Raw genomic sequence first — 20,289 nt, 5'->3', positions numbered from 1 at the left:
TGTGTTCACACGTTGGAATTATTTTGCTGATTTGCTGCATTTATTTTATCCCAGGTCTCCCTTGAGAAAATATATTTTTGGTCTCAATGCGCTCTTACCCAGTGATAAAGGTCATCTGCCTATACGCATCTGAGGAAAATGAAAGTGACTTCATCAATTCAGTTGCGTAAGCCTACTAATCTCACTACACGAGATAACAAAAATTTTCATAAATAAACTGATATAATGACGATGAACGGAACGAGTCCAAAAGGACATCCACCACAGGGAGATGCAGCGATGAAATCAGGATCGTGTGCGGTTGCTAGGTGGATTGTTACATGGCAGGTCATGAAAGATGACTGGGGGGTGGGGGGGGGAGCTTAATGCAGCAGTGGATTGACCATGGCTGATGATGATAGTTATACATGCAGCTTAAAGAGGGAAGATAAGTGATCATTTAAATTATAGCGCTGTGGGGTGGTCCGGTAGCATTGTAGGTACGGCAACATATCCAGTCTGATACAGCCGAAATGTCAGAATATTCAGCAATTATTTATTCTGTGCAATTATTTAACATCAATCAGGCCATGATCTTAGCGTCTATGATATGACCCTTGGCAGCTCCAATGGAGTTTAATGCTCATTATTTTTGCATGGCACTGCCTTATATAAACACAGGCACGCCATCTATATTCGACAAGGAAACATATTCATCACACATTTATATTTGTAAGATGCAAATGCCCAGGGTATGAACGTTTTTTGAGACGCTCAGCCAGGCATATAAAACACAGGTAGGGTAAAGACTGCTTATTCAACATCTAGAAAAGGGTAGTAAACGATGATTCAACCCAAGGTTATCGTTTATTTATTTGTTCAAGTTATCACAATACATATGTGAATCATTGAGGAACAGGGAAATCCTTGATTACAGGAATGACTGTACCACAACTAGGGACTGATTCACCAAACGGTACGAGCCAAATTACGGCAAAGTGAGCTCTGTGCAGGCAGCTGTGTGATGTCATCAATAGACGCTAACGATAATACATTTTAAGCGTTGCCACAGTAAAAAGAAATAATTCAAAAGCCACCTAATACAATGGGCCAATGATTGCCGATGTTATCCCCTACCTTTTGAACAAAGTTCTTAATTGAAGAGGATGTCTCTTACTCTAGAATTCACATGAAGTGATTCTAAGGGTGCAGCTCCCAGTGATTATATTATCTTGGCACTTGCTTCAATAGCGTGGGCATCTCTCGTAACAATCTGAGCAATCGCCTATGCATAATTCATGCGATCTAAACCACGCATTTCAACCTATTACATATTGATGCTGTAGCGTTGGCAAACGTGTGCATTGTAGAATGAGAGCATAGTTAATAAAAAATAATGTGCAACATGAGAAAATTATTTTAAAAGTTAAATCCCACCCCTTTCCAACTCAGCCCCACCCTCCGGCCGGCTCCCGACTTCTACAGTACAGAATGACATTTACTGCAAATGTTTCGCCAAAATAAATTGTACGTATAAATATTGTGCTTTGAATGTGGCTGGGTGGCTCAGGAATCTTGAGCCGGGGGCACTGAGAATCCGGGTTCAAATCTGGACATCTGTGAATCCAGGTAGCCGCTTAGCATTAAAACTCGGTTTCTGGTTTGTCACCAATGATTGCATGACATTGATTACATATGTAGAGGTGGTACGTGCTGGCGGGGAGGATCGTGAGACAGCGCGTAGTGGGTGTCCACATCGCGGTCCGCATAGGCCCCGCCCCCTGGCGCGGAGGGCTATGTAAGGCGATGTGCAGCAGCACTCGGGGAGTCGTCAACCAGTGAAGACAGAAGACGGAGGAAAAGATAGGGCCCTGAGACCCCTAGCCCCGCTGCCCTTGTAAGGGCCGGGACTCTGTGCGGCTCAGAGGCGAGACCTTGGGATTCACGGGCCGACGTCCTTGTAAGGGCCGGGCTGTGTAACCCAGAGGTCGAGACCCGTGCCCTGGCAAGGTGGGTCCGATAGCTCCCCGTGGGGAGAGCGTAGCCGGAGGGCCTGAGTGCGTAGCCGAGTTAGGCACGCGTAGCGTAGGCTGTATCTCGGCTGTACCTGTTACTGTTGCATCAGTGTTAATAAATAAGTGCTGCCCCGTCAACTCGTCTCCCGCCGTAATTGAGATATTACACATACATTGCTTCATGGGGCCAAATTCCAGATATGAAAATGAGTTTGACTGCCATTGGATAAGCATTTCCCAGCAGCAATGCGTATGTGAAAGAGTGGATTTACTCTAAGGTCACTTGAAGGGGATTCAAAAGCAGTTCTGGGACACCTGTTTGCCACAAGCCATTCTCTACCGAACAGGCACTTTGTACGATGACACGATAGCGATGCCACAATTGGAATAAAACTGGGGAAAGGACTAAAGTATGTATGAAAACAAAAATAGATATTGAATTTTCAACAGGCCGCGCTACCGCCATACATTCGTCAATGTAATTCATACCAAGCCACGTGACAGATTTGAAACTCCAAATACAGGGCAAAGGTATAAATAACGCCATTATGAACTTGACTACCACCGACGTTCGTCGCAACTTCAGCACCGCCGACTGTCAGGGGAGGAAATATTGATGGAGTAATCTCCGCCAGTGAAAAGCAAAATGCGCTGGGCAGTTCTCACGGAGCGGACATCCGTGAGGCAAAAAAAAACACATGAGCATCCATCAGTTGTGTTTCCGCTCTTCCCTGCCAAGTAAGCCCAGCTGCCGTTCTGTTTTCCCCGATCGAAAATGTCAGCACACATTGTGTGGCTCAGGTGACATTTTCAGCATTCATATGAAATGCTAGTTTACCCTGCCACCCCCCCCCCCCCCCCCCCCACGTTGCACGCAGACACATCGGCAAAGGGTCATGTGCAGGGCGTTTAATGTGATGGCGGCACACACGGTGGTTTAGGTTTGGCACTGACAGCTCCCCACACATTGCAGGTGACGTCCCCCGCCCCCAACCCCCAGCCCCCACCCCCCTATTAAAAAGGGACCGCATTTGTGAAAATTCACACCGGACACGACCAAGTAAAAACGTACAAAAAAAAAAAACAATCCAGCATGAAACGAAGATAGCCCATAGAGCATTTTTGCAGGTTGTTTTGGGGGTGGGAGTGCAGCAACTCCCTTTCAAGGAGCAACACAAAGAAGGCCGGCATGGTGCACAAGTGGAGCCAAAGACTCTTCACTCGCCGAAGCTTGCACAGACTGTGAGCGAGCAGCGATGAAGGTCGACGCGGCGCGTGAAGGGGTGGTTGTGGGAGGCACCACATCCGGTCGTTATAGTCTCCCCAGTGGCGATGTTTCTACACCACACCGGGTTCTTATTTAAGGCTGAGCTGACCCAGGGGAGACCCGTAATCGGTCTAGTTATTTGCCACTGTGAGCGAGAATTGTATTCAGAACGCTGAGTGTGTAGCACAGTACACTAACCCCTACACTACACGACCACCCCCCCCCCCCCCCCCATGTATTTTTTTCTGCTAACGATACAGATTTATTTTCTTACAGATTCGCAGTCCATGCATTTGTAAACAAACTGGCATCCCATCCGTGCTAATAGCTCCGGTGGATGAGAATTATCAAGCAAATCACAGATAAACAGGCTGCCTCGCAAGCACACATCAGGCTGTGTCGAGAACACATCAAGAATACTAATGAACAAAAAAAAACCCGATCCTTTTCATTGGGGAACGGCAACTTCTTTTTTTCAACCGCGGGCACAAGCTGTGCTAACATGACGATTGACAGCTACAAAGTCACCTGCCCAGAAAGTGCGAGCGAGGTACCTCTGGGTGCCCTCTCGAGGGGCCTGGAAGGAGCAAGTAAGGAGCCGTGTTAAACGGTGGCCCTGGCGGTGCGGAACAACGAGGACGCACACCGAAAGAAAAAAAATAAATCACGAACGATCCTGTCCGGGCATGTCTGTGTATGTTTATTATCAGGATCGCTTAAGCCCCGCACACTTTCAAGGCACTGTACCTGTACACGTTGCTGCAACAAAAAAAGAGGCGAGGCGCCCGACAAAAAAAAGCAACGCACCGTTGCAGAACTGGTGCTCGCGGTATGAAATCTGCCGACAAACTCTTCTCATATTAGCGATGAAACAAGTGAGGGCAGGAAATATGCGGAATAGAGCAAGCGCTTCGTGATTCATCTGCAGGTAGCTGTTCGCTGACCGAAGGAATAATTCGTCAATGTTATCGCGTTAACAACAAGGTAGTGTGCTTCGATGGAATATCAAAAAATTTATTATTAAGACGGATTTGCTAAACCTGCACTTATCAAGTCTGGCACGCCGTGCCACTTCCAAACTCGGCCTAAACCCATTCACCGACACGATTTGCGTTGACTACGAAACGTCGCCCCCCCCCCCCCCCCAAAAAAAAACAAAAACAACACATTCCGGTGGACACGATACATACCGCAGGCGACCGTGCCTTTTTTTGTGTGTAACGGGGACAAAAAAAATAGGTCGCAAACATTCGGTGGCTGCAGGCTACGACGAAGGAGACTGCGCGAGCACTCGGGTGTTCTTGTCGTGTCAGTTTCATTTCGTATGCACCGTCAAGCGAGCTACGGGCGGGTTAACGTACAAAGTGTCACCCCCCCCCCCCCCGAGAAGATTATTTAAATCGCGCGTTGTTATCGCCCACGGCGCAGCGTGACAGTCACCTTGAGGGCGAGACGCACGGAGTCGCACGCCTGCAGCGGGTTCAGCTTCAGCGTGTCCCCCAGGTTGCTGCAGCCGTTCAGCTTGGGGTTCTCGCAGCAGACGCACACATCGTCCTCCAAGTTTATCTGCACGCAGGCACAGCCGTCGCACATGGGCCCTTCAAAGTTCAAAGTTCATTTATTTGGTATAGCCCTGTGAGCCAGTCGGCTCTTGAATCGGGTGCAACCGCAACAAACAAAAAAACATGAACAAGAAAACATCTTAAAGTGACTATGTGCAAACAGAAAATCCAAGAAAAGACAGGAAAATATTGCATAAAAATCACCGTACACCAACACTGTGCAATTATCCCAGTGGGATGCAAGTCAAACAACAACAACCACAAGACAACTTAGATTAAGGCCATCAGTCTAACTCTGTACTACAACAAACAAACATGGCCAAACCAAAAAACTTTTCGAAAATCACCAAAATAAAGCCATAAAAGCAATGCAACAGTGATCATAGGAACTGACAGAATTTTCACAATAAACGACGTCAACAACATGTACTACCAAACTCTGCAGCCATAGCTGGCTGCATGAGTTACTCCACAACAGTAGGAGCATCAGTCGGAGTATCTGCCACACTCCACCACCACCTCCTGCAGGATGTGGACTAAGATCGCCCTCACACAGCCTTGAACAAAGTTTTTTGGGGCAAGTGCCGCTTTTCGGGCACCCATGACGGCCGGTACGGCGAGGTGGGTGGCCCCTACGCGCAGGCTACCTTTGTCTCTCCAGTGCCGATAGTTTTTACACACCACGCCAGGTACTCATTTAAGGCTGAGTCGACCTAGGGGAAGCCCGGGGCCAGTTCAGTTAATCGTCACTGGAGTTGGCAGCGAGTAGGGACTCGAACTCGGATCGCCGGGTTCGGAGCGCTCACCGCCTCCACCACGTAAGTGCATGTGCTTGTAATCTCTACTCTTTGGTTCTTTCGGTAAAGTCACGTAGGTAGAAAAAATAAGAGATCACGACGTTTCGATCGCAACACAAGCGACCGTCTTCAGGTGAGAGATCAAGATTGCTTGGAATCTTTATAGGGTTCAGCAGAAATATGAGTCTCAGTGATCCAAGGTACAATTGTAGAAGACGGTCCAGGCACATGTGGCATTTACTTTTTTTGGTTTTCATTATGTATCTTTTAGTATTATTCATCATCCTTTTCCTCCCTTTACACTTTGCGCGGTGGCAAACTGTGCTGCCAAAGATGTCGTTCTCGGAAAAATGCACAGCGACATTTCCAAATGAAGTTGCCACGCTCTGCGTGTAGGTCCTAAAGCAATCAACGTGGTTATCCGGGCCTTGAGCTGCTGCGCAAGTCCCACGGGTTATTTGCCTTTTGTAGTGCAGGTTTATCGGCGCTTTCATCTCGCTTCGGGTTTCACACCCGCTTCAAAATGCCGCTTCATACGCGTAATTGTTCTACAATATACTACACGTGCGGCCGTCGCGAAATAACACACAGTTTCACTCCGCTGATTTGCACCTCGCAAACAGTGCGTTAGCAATTTCCTGAAGCATTTTGTACGAGTGATGTATTGTAACCTGGAAGATTTCTGTAGGCAACGTACAAACATGAGCATTACATTACGCGTGCACTAAACTGTTTTATTTGTGCACCCTTATCAATTTCACTGAAAGTGTACATGTGGACACGTTTATATGTCATTACTTGTTGTGCTTCCTTCGTTTCCTAGACGCCGTGGCGTTGTGCGTGTTAGCAGCACACTGGAGTCGCGACCCAGAGGTCGCTGGTTTTGATTTGGCCTCCCTGCGTGTCAGTTAAAGAACAAGGCAAGGTACTTAAATCCTCCCAACACCAGCAGTATCAATGGGGGCACCACGGTCAGTCGATCGGCAATTACACATTCAGTCGCGCAAAGCGTAGACAACTTCCCCACGCCTTCCAAGACGTCTGGCCGGTGTGGAAGAGTAGGCCAAACACCCTCTCGAGGGGTTCTCTAGTGCTCCTTCTCCTGGAGGCCGTCCCACTAGCAGCAGTGTAAGCAGGCAAATGTAGCTCTGTCCTTCAGGACAAAGAGTCACGTTTAAGTTCAAGTTCATTTATTAGGTATAACCCTGTGAGCCATTCGACTCTTGAATCGGGTGCAACCGCAACGAACAAAAAACAAAAACACGAACAAAAAACATCTTAAAGTGAATATGTGACTAAGTGCAAACAGAAAATCCATGAAAAGACAGCAAAATATTGCAGAAAAAACACCGTACACGTACACTGCCCGTCAGTGTGAGTGTTTTTCTCGTAATATTAAACTCTTAAAAACAATTGCCTTTTAAAATGGTTGTGTTAATAAATACTGCTCAGTATGAAAACCACCGTTTTTCATTAGAGTCCTAGCCATGCAAATTATCTACGAAATGCCAGTGTGGCACTTGCATAATTGCACCCAAGATTACTCGGGAGCAAAGCGTAATTGGAAGGTTTTATTTTTATGCAACCGTGGCCAAGTAACTTATTCAACCTGTGACCTGACGATTGCTTCTGACTTGCTGTTCTTGCCAGCGCTGTGGACATGGGGCCCGTTGCTTTGAGCGATTCACGCGCGCTACCCAGTGGTACGGTCGAGCTGAAGGGTAATCGTGAAACTTGGCTTCATCCAATTGAACCTGTGGCTGTGCACACACTGTTGAATGGTTTTCCTTCACCCTCGATGTTTGTTCTACCACTGACATTTTTTTCACTCTGAAGGAAGACATTTAATTCAAGTGTTCATGTGTGTGTGTGTGTGTGCGCATACAACCGTTATTTGTATAGGGGAAATAACAGACAGGCAATTTAAGCCAAGAATAAAGAAAGTTACTGGGACAAGACCAAGGCATTACAGAAACAAGTAACCTCATTTGCGGTGACGCAACATTAAAAATGCGATCACAATAACCGATGATAATTATACTCTGAGGTTTTTTCGGTAAAGTCACGTATGTAAAAATAAATAATACAAATAAAAATAATAGAAATAATAGAAATAAAAATTAAAATCACGACGTTTCGGAGGCAACACAAGTCTCCGTCATCAGGTGGGACCGTCACAGCTAAATTTACTGTATCCAGTGAGGCAAAATTCCAAGAGACGAGCTCTTAAATACAAGTTAAGGGGGGAGGAGGGGGAGGGGCTTATCTGAATGTGGTAGCCAATGAATGGAACGTGTTGGGGGGTGGGCGGGGCTAAAAGAGACCAATAGGTGTACAAGTCGTACCCGGTGTTGGTTGACAATCCAAATACAAAAAGGAAAGTATTGTTTAACGCTGGGGATGTCAACACTCGGTAAAGTAGAATAATACCTGTCAAATAAGATGATAATTAAGCGCCATTTGTTGAATTGGATATAACGCAATTAATGTATTCGGGAACATATTTTTATAACGCGGATGCGAATTGGATATAACGCAATTGAGTGACGCATTACTACGTCACGCGAGTAGGAATAAGCGGTCATGTGGCTGCCTCTGCGTAGCATCACACACGGCATTGGGATGCTGCTGGATGCTTCTAGATGCTACCCGCGGCCTCAGTCTTTTTTCAGCCTGCATACGCATCTCACGTGTTATCGCGGACTGCGCTTTACCCCATATTATATATCGCTGATTATCAACGCGATTTTCCCCATAACGCGGTGTTCTTCAGGAACACAACGACCGCCGCGTTACAAGAAAACAGACCGTATGTTCTACTTGTTCGAAAAAAGGAGGTTTCCTTTTTTCACAAAAACAACACCGCAAAATCTACGCCGTTTGCGACAAAGGAGGAGAAACGACGCAACGGGTCAAAACTCTGCCGGCAATGTTGCCCTTCTGAGTGGCGCAAGGCAGGGCTTCGGAGTTGAGTGTGCGATGTCATTTTTGTGTTTTGTTTTTGCGAGGCTGACCAAGTGGCAGTATTCCAGCGAGGTGACGAGCTGGGCGTTCTGGCAGGAGAGAATGGAGCCGGCCAAATTGAGCATCACACACACCGCTGACAGCAGCGTGAAGAACGTAATCTGCAAAGGGGGGGGGGTGGGAAGAGCGACAACAACATGGATGGGAGGAAAGGGAGACAGGGAGGGGGATTTAAATACCGGTAATTGCCACGTTTGTTTTCTGTTTTTTTTGTTTGCGATGTTTAAAAAATGTGCGCCGAGGGATATAGATATATGTGGGTTTGTATTACTTCATAGACGCACCTCCGATTAGCACGGTTGTATACGTGCGGTGCGAGAGAAGTACAGAAAATAAAACAATAGCACACCTGACACCTTTGCCTATGCTTAGTTACGGTGGGCATGGCAGTTGTATCCGACACACACTTACAGTAGCCCGGTTTGTAACCATAACGCCGTTTGCAAAGGGTTAAACAAGTAAATTCGCCGTTGTAATAAACGATAACTTCAAATGTAAATACGAGCATGCAGGCACAGTGTTAATGACATGCACATTATAATTGATTGCAATTATCATTAACAGCCAATTCCTAATTGCAAGGCCAATTATGAACAAAATGATAAAATAAACGCGTCATTAATCGTCGAAGGTACGTCGGCCAAGAGGAGGTCTTGCAGTGCTCGCAATGTGCCTCAGACAATTAAGTGCAAACGAGTAAATTATGTAAGGCAACGCGATGCCTTTTAAACATTTACTTAAACTCTAGGCTTACCTGTCAGAGAAACAAGATTCGCACGTGTGCAGACATCGACAACTCCATTAAGCGCACGCGCACGCAGCGTATTGCTTGCGTGGAAGAGATGGGTGAAGCGATAAGTACGATTTTTCAAGTCCTCAAGTGATCTGGAAAGCTCTTTGTCCGAGAATAAACATTGTAAGTATATTTTGGCGGGGGGCGGGGGGGGGGTAAGCCGAGCGACTCTGCGGACACTTTGAAGTCCACGTTGGCAACTCCGAACATCCTCTCAGCAGCAGCAGCGGCTGTTGGCTAACGATCGAACAAAGACGGTGGCCAATCGCGTCGCGCACTTCTGCGGCCGTCTGGAACGCTCTTCCTTCCGATATTAGGGAGCCACCGGAGCTACGCGCTTTTAAATCATCTAGATTGACAAACTCATTTCTTTAGAACTGCGTTTCGTGTTTAGTTTGTTGTCCTTCCCCCGCATCTCCGATTAGCATGGATTGTACACCATTAGACCTCGTTTGCCAGTACCAAAATATAATAATGGGGGTTTTCCCCTTTTTTCTGGCAACACAACTGAAACCTTTTTACAAGGAATCATGTGTGCATTAACCACAATACTTGTGGTCAAAATGCAAAAAAAAACACTCTGATAATATTTGTATTGTCCTTGAAACTGATTGGTCCATACCAGAGACGGCTTTCTTTTGAGCCTCGTCTCAATTGGTGTATCAATATAATAATAAAGTAATAAAAATAAAACATAATAAAATAATTCTCATGTTTTATTTTTATTATTTTATTACTTCCCTTCTACGTGACTTTACCGAAAGAACCAAGAAGATGAATCCCTGCAGTCACGAAAGTTTTAAATCGAAAAATATGATAATACATATATGAATATGATAACAATACATCCTCTGAAGCTGTGCTTTTAGTCGTGGGCAAAGCGATTCTAAACATACATAAACGTACATACGTAGTGATACACAATGAATTTAACTACCTTTAAAGTAAATGTAGCGCAGTACCAAACAAAGGTACATGAAATTTCACGGAGCACACTCTCAGAGAGCCTTGAGCATGTTGAGAATGCTACTCAACAAAGAAACTTACTGCTTCCAACGTTAACGTATGTATGTTGAACTTCTTTCGCACCGTACGTGCTAATCGGGGGTGCTAATTTCAGGGTGGCTGAAATAGTCTTGCCGAAGCACTCAACCGCGCGACCGGAATTCCTTTGAATGAATTCACTGAGCCTCGTGTGCCCAGCAGCACGAATCAGATCACTGCTCGGCAATAGTTGTTGGCTAGCGCCAAGGTTGGTTGGTGCCTTTACAAACCTGGCTGGCACCTTCCAAAAGCCAATTCATCAATGGGCACCTTACTCGGAGAAGGAATGTGCACTCTTATTGATTTAGAGTTTCTAACAGCAGCCTCAGGAATGCAGTACAGTGACCTAGTAGGTGAATCAAGGCCACAAGAAATACGCAGTAAACCGACACGAAAACCTTAGTTTGATATCCGAACCCGCGTACTTTATCTACATACGTTGGAAATCAATCGCGTTGTGATTTGATTCATTTCGATATTTTTTCACGTGAAATTACATCCATTTAATTTAGTACGGCGCAATTCATAATATACGTTTACACGTACATTGATGCTCACACACGCTTCAGCAAAAATCCACCCATTTTTAACTAGAATCAATTCGTAGAGGTGAATAAATGAACGTATTACTACGACTGCAATGCTTGTGTTGCGGCCGTTCTGTTTAGCACTCCCGATGTGGTTTTCGGGCCGTTGCCGCGTGTCGCTCGGCACGACGTCCGACGTTTCGCTCCACGTTTAAGTGGGAGCTGCTTCAGCTCGTTCCACTCCACCGCGTGGGTTGAAGCACGTCAGCCATCGTGGCAGACAACACGTGGCAACAACCCCCAAAAACCCGTCGGGAGAGCTGTACCTGCTTGGACGTGTGTACTGCTTTCATTAAAGAGCTTACCATGAACATCTGTAAATATATTGTTCAATGCTATTCCGTACCTGTGGTGCCATGGCCTCGAAGTAACTATGCAAGCGCCGCGACTCCCCCCTGCCCCCCACACTGAGCACACACACGTAGTGCACATGCAGAGTGTCCTGGCGGGGGATTGCCTGGCACAACGGGTTTTAATCCGAAGGGTCCCTAGGAGGAAAGTCCCACGGTTTCCCGGTACCAGGAGATTGGCGGACCCTGGCAGGACAGGTCACATTGCGGTGCCTCTGAGTTGGCTTAATATTGTATGGGTGCAAAAAGGTTCATCATGCCAGCTGCAATGAGTAATTCACGACATCGGGAGGGGCTGGGGTGGAATATTAGGCGAGAAGGGCAGACCATGAGGTCAGGGGATCGCAGTGCCACGACCTCCCCCGACCCCCATGCCGAATACACACTTTGCAAGTGTGTACTTTGCAAGTGTGTATTCGGCATGGGGGTCACACTCGCAGCGTGTGTATTCGCCAGTTCGGCATCATTCCGGATTAACAAGGGTGAGTAATAAATTAATGAGTACAGACGGACAGGCAATGGGTCGTAAGGACAAAAAAAACGTGTGGTAATCACAGGTAGACGCACAATTGGCCGCGTGGTAAAACACGACCGCAGGATTTTGAAGTGAGGAGGATAAAAGGGGAGCCTGGGGTTCGTTCAAATTAGATCTTTCTTCAACCTCTTGGTCGCCAAGACCCACTCCCCACTGTCCTGCCTTCTCGAGCCGCTCGCAGCATCCGTGTGCCGCCAGCGAGTGCCGTCACGAGGCAGTGATAGGCAAAGTTTTATTTCGTCCTCCTCCCTCCGACTCTCACAGCGTCCGTGCGACGCCGTGAATACAGCTAAGAGGTACCTGGTAGGGCGTTTGAGTATCTGGGGATTTGGGCAGCAGTAGGCTAGGCTCTTCTCGCTAAATATTCCCTCCGGGTAGTGCGGGGTTTGCGACCAGAATAAAAGTGAGTGGACATCGGGCCTTACATACCTTCGATTAGCACGGCTAGCTATGTGTACGGTGTGAAAGAAGTTCAATATACATACAACGTATGTCATCGGAATACAGTAAATGTGCTTCAACGTATGCTTTTGTAGCCAATGCAATAATCCATTTTTGTTTTTGCGTTAGGCCCACCCGAATGAGCTCAAATTGCTTCGGGCTTTATTTGGCAGTCAGCCCCGAAATCCTGTGGACTCGATTGCTTTGGTTTGTGATGAGAGCCGGGCTCTTCGATTAGTTAACTAATGGACTACTATCGATTATTGGTTCGTTTACTCGACTAATAGTGTACCACGCATAGAGTTTGAAAAAAAAGTCTCACGTATGTTCCCACATGCGCTGCTGGACAGGTGGTGGGCATGGCTTGGTGACATCGTCGGCGTCATAACACGCTGGGCGTGGCTTGCAGGGGGGAGGGTTTCCTGCCTTCGATGTTTAAGGCAGCTGCCATTTTTAAAGGTGCCCTTGTAATCGACCACGGAAAAAGTAGTAGATTATATAAGAATTTTCGGTCAATTCATCGACTTTATCGACTAATGGTCCCAGCTCTAGTGTTTACCGCAAACAACTCTCACAAGCCACTGATGGGGACCATCAAATCACACTTCTTTGCAAACATTGTGAGAGCTGGCAGATGGGAGGTAATCTGCATCCGAAAAGCTTTTTTTGGACATAGTTTGCAAGTGAAAACATCTAATTATGTAGCAGCAACACAATCATCATCAGCCACATGCCATCCAAATGCTAGAGGAAGGCCTCTCTGTGCCAATCCTGCAATGTCAGAGCAGCATTTTATGGAAGTAATATTTATTTGTGTTTTGATGAAAATGTCCCATTGTTGTTTTGTCTGTTTTTGTTTTGACAGTTTATCTGTCATTCAGTAATGGTTACCTCTTAGCATTTCATTTGAATGAATGAATACTGATCCACGTGGAAACAGGATGTGCTTTTACACCGACAGCTTAATAGACTATAGCGTTCATACTGTTGTTAATTATTACAACATAACCTGATTATAAATTAAGCCATAACATGCTCTGCAACGTTGATTGGATGCTTCCAGGTCATTACGAACACTCCTTTTGTGTTTGCATTTCATTTCTATAACCGACTTTTCTAATTATTATTCAACTGTATTGTGCATGCAAACGTGATATCTCTGGAAGCACCACAAACTGTAAATCGCAAATGCATTTAACAAATGTCACGTGGATTGTTCACAAGGCAGAGTCCCATCGGTAAATACAAGAACACATCAGCATTAATGGTCGCATGGGGAAGGCAAAGTGCTTACTGAATGCAGATAAGTAGCACGTGCATTTGCACAGAGACATGCATTTGATTTTACAAAGTTTTGCTGCTCTATTGCCTTGCCTTTGTGAGCCACGATTGTGTTTAAAAGACGATGTATATGGCCAAAATGGTCGTAGCATAGCAGGCGCGTGGTATTTACTGACGAACAAGGCTGGGCGAGGATGATAGTGAGCTATCCACCTTATAAAAATGGACTTATTATATGCACAAGGCTCAAGAGTTAATTATACGTCGTGGCTGGAATGAAATCCATAAAATAAAAATATAAAGCACTGAATTGCCGAGACAATCTACCGACATCGCTTGGTGATAAAACACAATGGTGGCTGATGGGTATACATAAATGATAATTGAAAATAAATTATAGATTACTGTTAATGAGATTTATGATTTATAATTATTGAAGAGGATGGTGATTACAATGATGGGTGGCGACAATGGGTGATTCCAGGTGGATATTCTACTCCACGAATTCTCAAATGCAAAAAACAAAGGTACTTTTAAAAACGAAAGTCATCCTGCGCTGATTGAACGGTATTAATGAATTAAAATAATAGAAGCTGAAGACAATGAATATACAGTAATTCACTCTTGAAATACTGCACCATTTCTATGACTGTGGCAACATAATTGATACCGTTGCAGTTATGACATTGAATATTACATTTTCATATTTTGCCGTGACTCATCATCCAGTTTGGCAGAAGCAATGGTCATGCATTACTTTCACACTCTGTTCCCATTTGCTCCGTGTATATCCACTGCGAATACTCCACCAAATAACTGCAGTATCAAATATCGTAACAATTTTATTATTTATAAATTTAAAAAAGATTTGGCCCACAACGCCTGATAGACCACACTGCCAGAATCACACTCCAGAGGTGACAGTTTCAATCTCCGGTCTTTAGGTGTCACCTTTGAGAGTGTTTCTAGCTACCCACCCTGGGAATGTGGAATTTACACAGCCAACAATACGGACAAGTGCTGCTCCATCGCTTGTTAGAACACAGAAGAACTTTCGATTTTACATTACTTTTAGGTAAACAGTAGAACGAAAGTACTGCAGTGCGTGATTTATGGACTCGTGGTGGGGTAAAACGTGGGGACCCAAAACGTGAGTAATTCGTCTGGCCAGTGTGACTAAACATTCATCACAGGAGGTAGGCCCTGCAATTGCAGTGCTCCCGTAAAATAGGGCAGGCTAGACCTACCAAATGTGTATGAATCTGCTGAAGAAGCAGGTTATTATATCAATGTAATTCATAGTTATAGTTTAATACGCTGTATTCACACGAATGTGAACAGGCTAAAGCGGTAGAGACGTAATAATTTTAATAATATAAAAATGTATTGTCCTTTGTCAATCCACTGCTGGATAAAGGCCTCCCCACACTCTGTCGGTGATGGGAGTTTGTTTAATCATAACTTCGCCGCGCTGGTCAGTGCAGGTTTGTGCAGGAAAGGCCTAGGACCTGTTCATAAATGACTCGCCACTGAAATTAACTGGGGTAAGAATCGAACTGAGGTCGCGAGGCTGAGAGCGCAGTGCAGTAACCACTGCGCCACCACTCTCTCTGTTCTAGACATACCGAAAATAATGATAGGTAAAACATCTTACCAAATGGTAAAAAAAAACATACAACTGCAAAAAATATAACTAATGCAATGAAGCAGAATTTTAAACGTATTTTAAGTAGTATTGTACGAGATTACAATTGCATCCTCTTGTAAGATCTGAATATTTGACGGTGGATTAAACATTACTGTGCTTTTTCGATTTAAATCTTTCGTGACTGCAGGGATTCGTCTTCTTCGTTTTTTGGGTAAAGTCACGTAGAAGGGAAATAATAAAATAATAAAAATAAAACATAATAAAATAATTCTCACGACGTTTCGGCCATAACGCAAGCAGAAGAATAGGTCTTCACCTGAGGACGGCTGCTTGCGTTGTGGCCGACACGTCGTGAGAATTATTTTATAATGTTTTATTTTTATTATTTTATTATTTCCCTTCTACGTGACTTTACCGAAAGAACCAAGAAGATTACTGTGCTTCTCTGCAAATGTTGTTCATCATGCACAACCTATCGCTTTCATCAGCCTCTCACGTTTGGGCAAAGGCCAGCCAGCTGCGGCGCATATGATAAAACACAACGCCTCATTCCATATGAAGCTGAAAGTAAATTATACTCCCCGCCAGTTTAGCTCTCGTGCTTTTTTGCTCGAGATCAAAATACTAGTAGCAGCCAACTCAAACGGCATGCATTTCACGAATGCCAAAGCAGCTTATTTTCATCGTACGATATTAATGCTGAGTAACACTGGGACAGACAATGGCACATAACAGCTATATGCAAGCTCGCTCGATGACATCTGCATGGAAACCTGAGAACATTTATTGCACGTGTCAATGGGAGCCGTTGCCAAGGTCAACATCGCAAGAGGCTTCAGAGTAAGGCTTCAGAAAGGTCTTCACTCCATGTTGGACTCCAGAAAGCGAACAGCTTTTCCGGAAATTCAATGTTGATAAGAAGCAGGAGACTGCAAAAGGCCTTACTTAAGTCACTGAATTTTCTCAGAAGAGAAAGGTGGCGCGAAACAGTTGAGTCACTTGACTTTAAAGCCGTGCGCCTCCTGAGGTTGATTGGAGCTGCCGTGACGCCAGCCTATAAACCTCGGCAAGTCAGTCCTGACGAGCCTGCTAGGCAACTTATCAACAATTCACGAACTTCAATCGACAAGAACACAAGACGGCAAGTCTCCAAATAACTTTTTTGCACACTAGATAACTGCCAAAGAAACCTCTGAATTCTCCCGTCCATTCTCAGTGCCCAGTTTAAATGCGGGAAAGCCTCAGGTCTTGACAATATTTTTATCCACAGTTCATCAAGAACTTGGGACCATGAGCAAGAAAATGGCTAGCCACATTCTTCACTGACATCCATTCCACAAGCATCGTTCCAAAGAAGTGAAAAGAGGCAAGGTTAATAGGCATTCTGAAACCAGGCAAGGACGCATCGGACGCTCAAAACTACCGCCCTATCTCCCTACTCAGCGTCTGCTACAAACTAATGGGTCGGCTTCTGCTCAAAAGGCTGATGCCCACGCTTGAGGAAATCGTTCCCCAGGAACAAGCAGGATTTAGAACCGGTCGAAATTGTTGCGACCAGGTGCTTGCCTTAACAAGTCACATCGTGTCGAACGCCAGCTCAAAACAGCAAGAGCTTTCATCAACCTCTCTTCAGCTTATGATACCGATTGGCAGAGAAAGCCGTGCCTTGCCACCCGACAATTAGACTAATCACCAAAATGCTGAGCAACTGATGATTCATCGGTCACCTTGGTGAAGCTGCCAGCGGCCCACGAAGATTGAACAACGGACTCCCGCAGGGATCAGTTCTGGCACCAGTGCTGTTCAATCTCCATACTAGCGACATTCCAGCAACATCTTGCCGTAAGTTTACATATGCGTATGATATCGCACTCGCAACCCAAGCATGGCAAATGGAGGACACTGAGGCAGTCCTCGATAAAGATCTGAAGACTCTGGAAGAATACTTCAAGATTGGCGCCTTAAGCCAAACCCATCGAAGAGCGTTGTCTCCGCCTTCCACCTGAACAACAGACAAGCTTCGAAAACGTTGAAAATTAACTTCTGCGGGGCGAAGCTAAGGCATGGTGAACACCCTCGGTATCTAGGAGTTACCCTGAATCGGACGCTTAACTACCATCACCACCTAAAACAAGCGAAAGGTAAAATGAAAGCACGAGTGAATATTATTCAGAAACTTGCAGGGAAAACCTGGGGAAGCGATGCCAGCACGTTGAAGATTATCGACGCAGGCGCTTGTTCACTCCACTGCGGAGTACCGTGCCCCGGGGTGTGGGGTGCAAGCCCTCACACGAACCTTGTTGACGCCGATTTTAACAACGCGCTTCATGTCATCAGCGGTTCCCTAAAGTCTACTCCGCTCCCGTGGCTTCCCGGGCTGGCGAATATCCAACGCCATGATGCGACGACACAGGAGTACAACAAGATCATGAAAAACTTCACTCTGCCGCTCCGTCAAGATCTAAAGAAACCCCCACGCCGCCCAAGGCTAGAATTCAGGAGACCGTCCTGGATACGCGCCTCCGCTCTAGCAGCCGACAATAAATACACCGCCACTGGGTGCTCTGGACGTGGCAAACAAAAACATCATTCACGATCCGACGGTGGAAGTACCGGGATTCTCTCTTCCACGACGACTATGGACCACGCTGAACCGCGCTCGAACACGACACGGCAGATGCGCGTACACGTTCACTAAATGGAAGATCAAAGAATCGCCCGACTGCGACTGTGGAGACGTCCAAACCATCAAGCACATCACCGATGAATGCTCCTCCCATGCACATCCTGGCGGTATGGCAGAAATCTACACTGCGTCAACAACATCATTGGACTGGATGAGGAACCTTTGAATTTATTTATGACGATCATGAAGAAAAAATAAAAACTGTTGCTTTTCACAATGCCATACGAAAGAAGAATAAGAATGGGAGCCGTGTTGACACAACACGGCTTAATGGTGCCCTCAGCATAACTATAACAATTCGGTCCCTTTAAACCTGAAAAAGCCTCACTCAGTCACAAGCCTCCTCTTCGGGAGGGTCCTGCGTTGGGATGCTTGGCCGAATTTTCCATTGACGAGCGCACGGCGTGTGGAAAATAACAGGAGAATCCCCTGACACGTGCCAAAGTAACACAAACAGCTCTACACAAATTGAATCCAGAATGCACTGCTGCACTGTTGTATCCCGGTTACCTTACAAAGCAAGGCTATACATCACCTGGTATTGCCAGGCAATCCCCCATTCCAAACACTAACCAGGCTTCAATTCCTGAGAAATTTGGCCATAACAGGGTGATCTGGTCATGGGCAGCCCATAACTATACACTCCCTGAAAACTGGATGTACATGAGCGTTAATATAGAGCAATCAGTTAATTTTTTTACAGTCTTGATATGGACACGGGTGAATAAGGCTCTCGTCAGAATCCAGAATCAACATGTTCTCATATTGGGCTCAAGCAAGATTTTGGTTCAATATACTCTTACGGGTGCGACACATGCAGAGCACATTCCAGATATAATGCACTGCTCTTGTCTAAAGCACACTGCAGCAGATCCCTTTGATGCCAGCCATGCTTGTGGACACGTGTTTGGAAGAGACATCCACTCCACCTTTGCATTCCAGAACTTGCCGACTTCCAGATGCCAGCTTGGACTGTTGAAAATAGCCCTTGCCAATCACACAACAATCTGTGTGCCGATGCCTAAAAGCCCTGAAGTGGCCACTCATTGCATGACAACGACAAAAAAACATGCTCATGCAAAATGTACTTTCGTCTGAACAGAAAATAAATGTAAGGAAGGAAAGCACGACATGTACTCGAAGTCACAATGGATTGACTTAAAAAAATTATTTAAATATATTCTCACGGTGAAAATGGCTCAAGTGCAGTTAAACAGTGCAACGTTGCCTATTCATTGACAATGTATTATGTAAATGTTTAGTAATTTAAAAACCCTAAAAATAACATTGGAATTAGTATTCATTCTAATCTGACGTTTTAAAAATCGACATTCAGTCTAACACTGGCAAAGCGCATACAGAATGCAAAAATAAAACCCTATTAAGTCAGCAATCATTGCTGCAATGAAAATCTACATTTCTTCGCATTTGTGTATTGGTCTCGTAATTGGATTTGGTCGTGTCTTTGACAGGAGAAGTAGCCTCTTTTCTCAGAGCATGCTGCGGTGGGTGAAAAACCGTGAATAGGTTTTCCCCTTTTATCCGGCAACAAAACAGGTGTTGGAATGTTAAAACACCAAACTGAAACCTTTCTTTACGATGAATCACGTCTGCATTAACCACACTACTTGTGGTGAGAATGCAAACAAAAAACATACTCTGATAATAGATGCATTGTCTTTTAAACTGATTGGTCCACACCAGAGACAGCTTTCTTTCGAGCCTCGTCTCAAACAGTGTCCTCTGGTCTAACACCATTTGAGACGAGGCTCAAAAGAAAGCTGTCTCTGGTGTGGACCAATCAGTTTAAAAGACAATGCATATATTATCAGAGTATGTTTTTTGTTTGCATTCTGACCACAAGTATTGTGGTAATGCAGACATGATTCCTTGTAAAAGGTTTCAGTTTGGTGTTTTAACATCTTAACACCTGTTTTGTTTCCAGAAAAAATGGGAAAACCTCTTCTCGGCTTTTGGTACTGACAAAGGAGGTCTCATGATGGTGAAAAGCTTTTAACATTGCTTAGTAGAGAGCTTCATTCTGTGGAGCCTCTATAAACGGGCGATACAATAAAAGCAAATAAAGACCTTAAGCTCAAAGTTTTGCGTCAATGTGACAATTCCTTGGTCACCTCGAGCAGTATACCAGGTGTGGTTACCTGGCCACCACCCCAATTATTACATGGCATTAGTCCCAGTGCCGCGCTACAACATCTGGTGGGGCACACGGTTGAGGCAGCTGGCCCAGCCAAAGTCACTCACGCAACACTCGCACTTAGG

The 20,289-nt window shown here is 45.3% G+C and overlaps 1 protein-coding gene across 5 annotated transcripts in view; it reads right to left on the bottom strand.

The window, feature by feature from the left end:
• The window catches only part of LOC133343848 (protein ENTREP2-like), a 116,212-nt gene that overhangs the window by 23,883 nt on the left and 72,040 nt on the right, over positions 1-20,289 (bottom strand). For all 5 annotated transcript variants that reach the window (XM_061553759.1, XM_061553760.1, XM_061553761.1 and 2 more), the window contains 2 exons: positions 8,635-8,745; positions 4,702-4,827 (listed from right to left, as the gene is read on the bottom strand). In XM_061553759.1, coding sequence (XP_061409743.1) covers positions 4,702-4,827; positions 8,635-8,745 — 237 coding nt within the window. The remainder of the gene's footprint in view (positions 1-4,701; positions 4,828-8,634; positions 8,746-20,289) is intronic.

This window comes from Lethenteron reissneri, chromosome 18, assembly GCF_015708825.2.
Source record: "Lethenteron reissneri isolate LAM-NWPU_2019-01 chromosome 18, ASM1570882v1, whole genome shotgun sequence".
In the NCBI taxonomy this organism is placed as follows: Eukaryota; Metazoa; Chordata; class Hyperoartia; order Petromyzontiformes; family Petromyzontidae; genus Lethenteron; species Lethenteron reissneri.
Note: the sequence above shows the minus strand (reverse complement) of the source record. Positions and strands in the feature narration are given on the sequence as shown.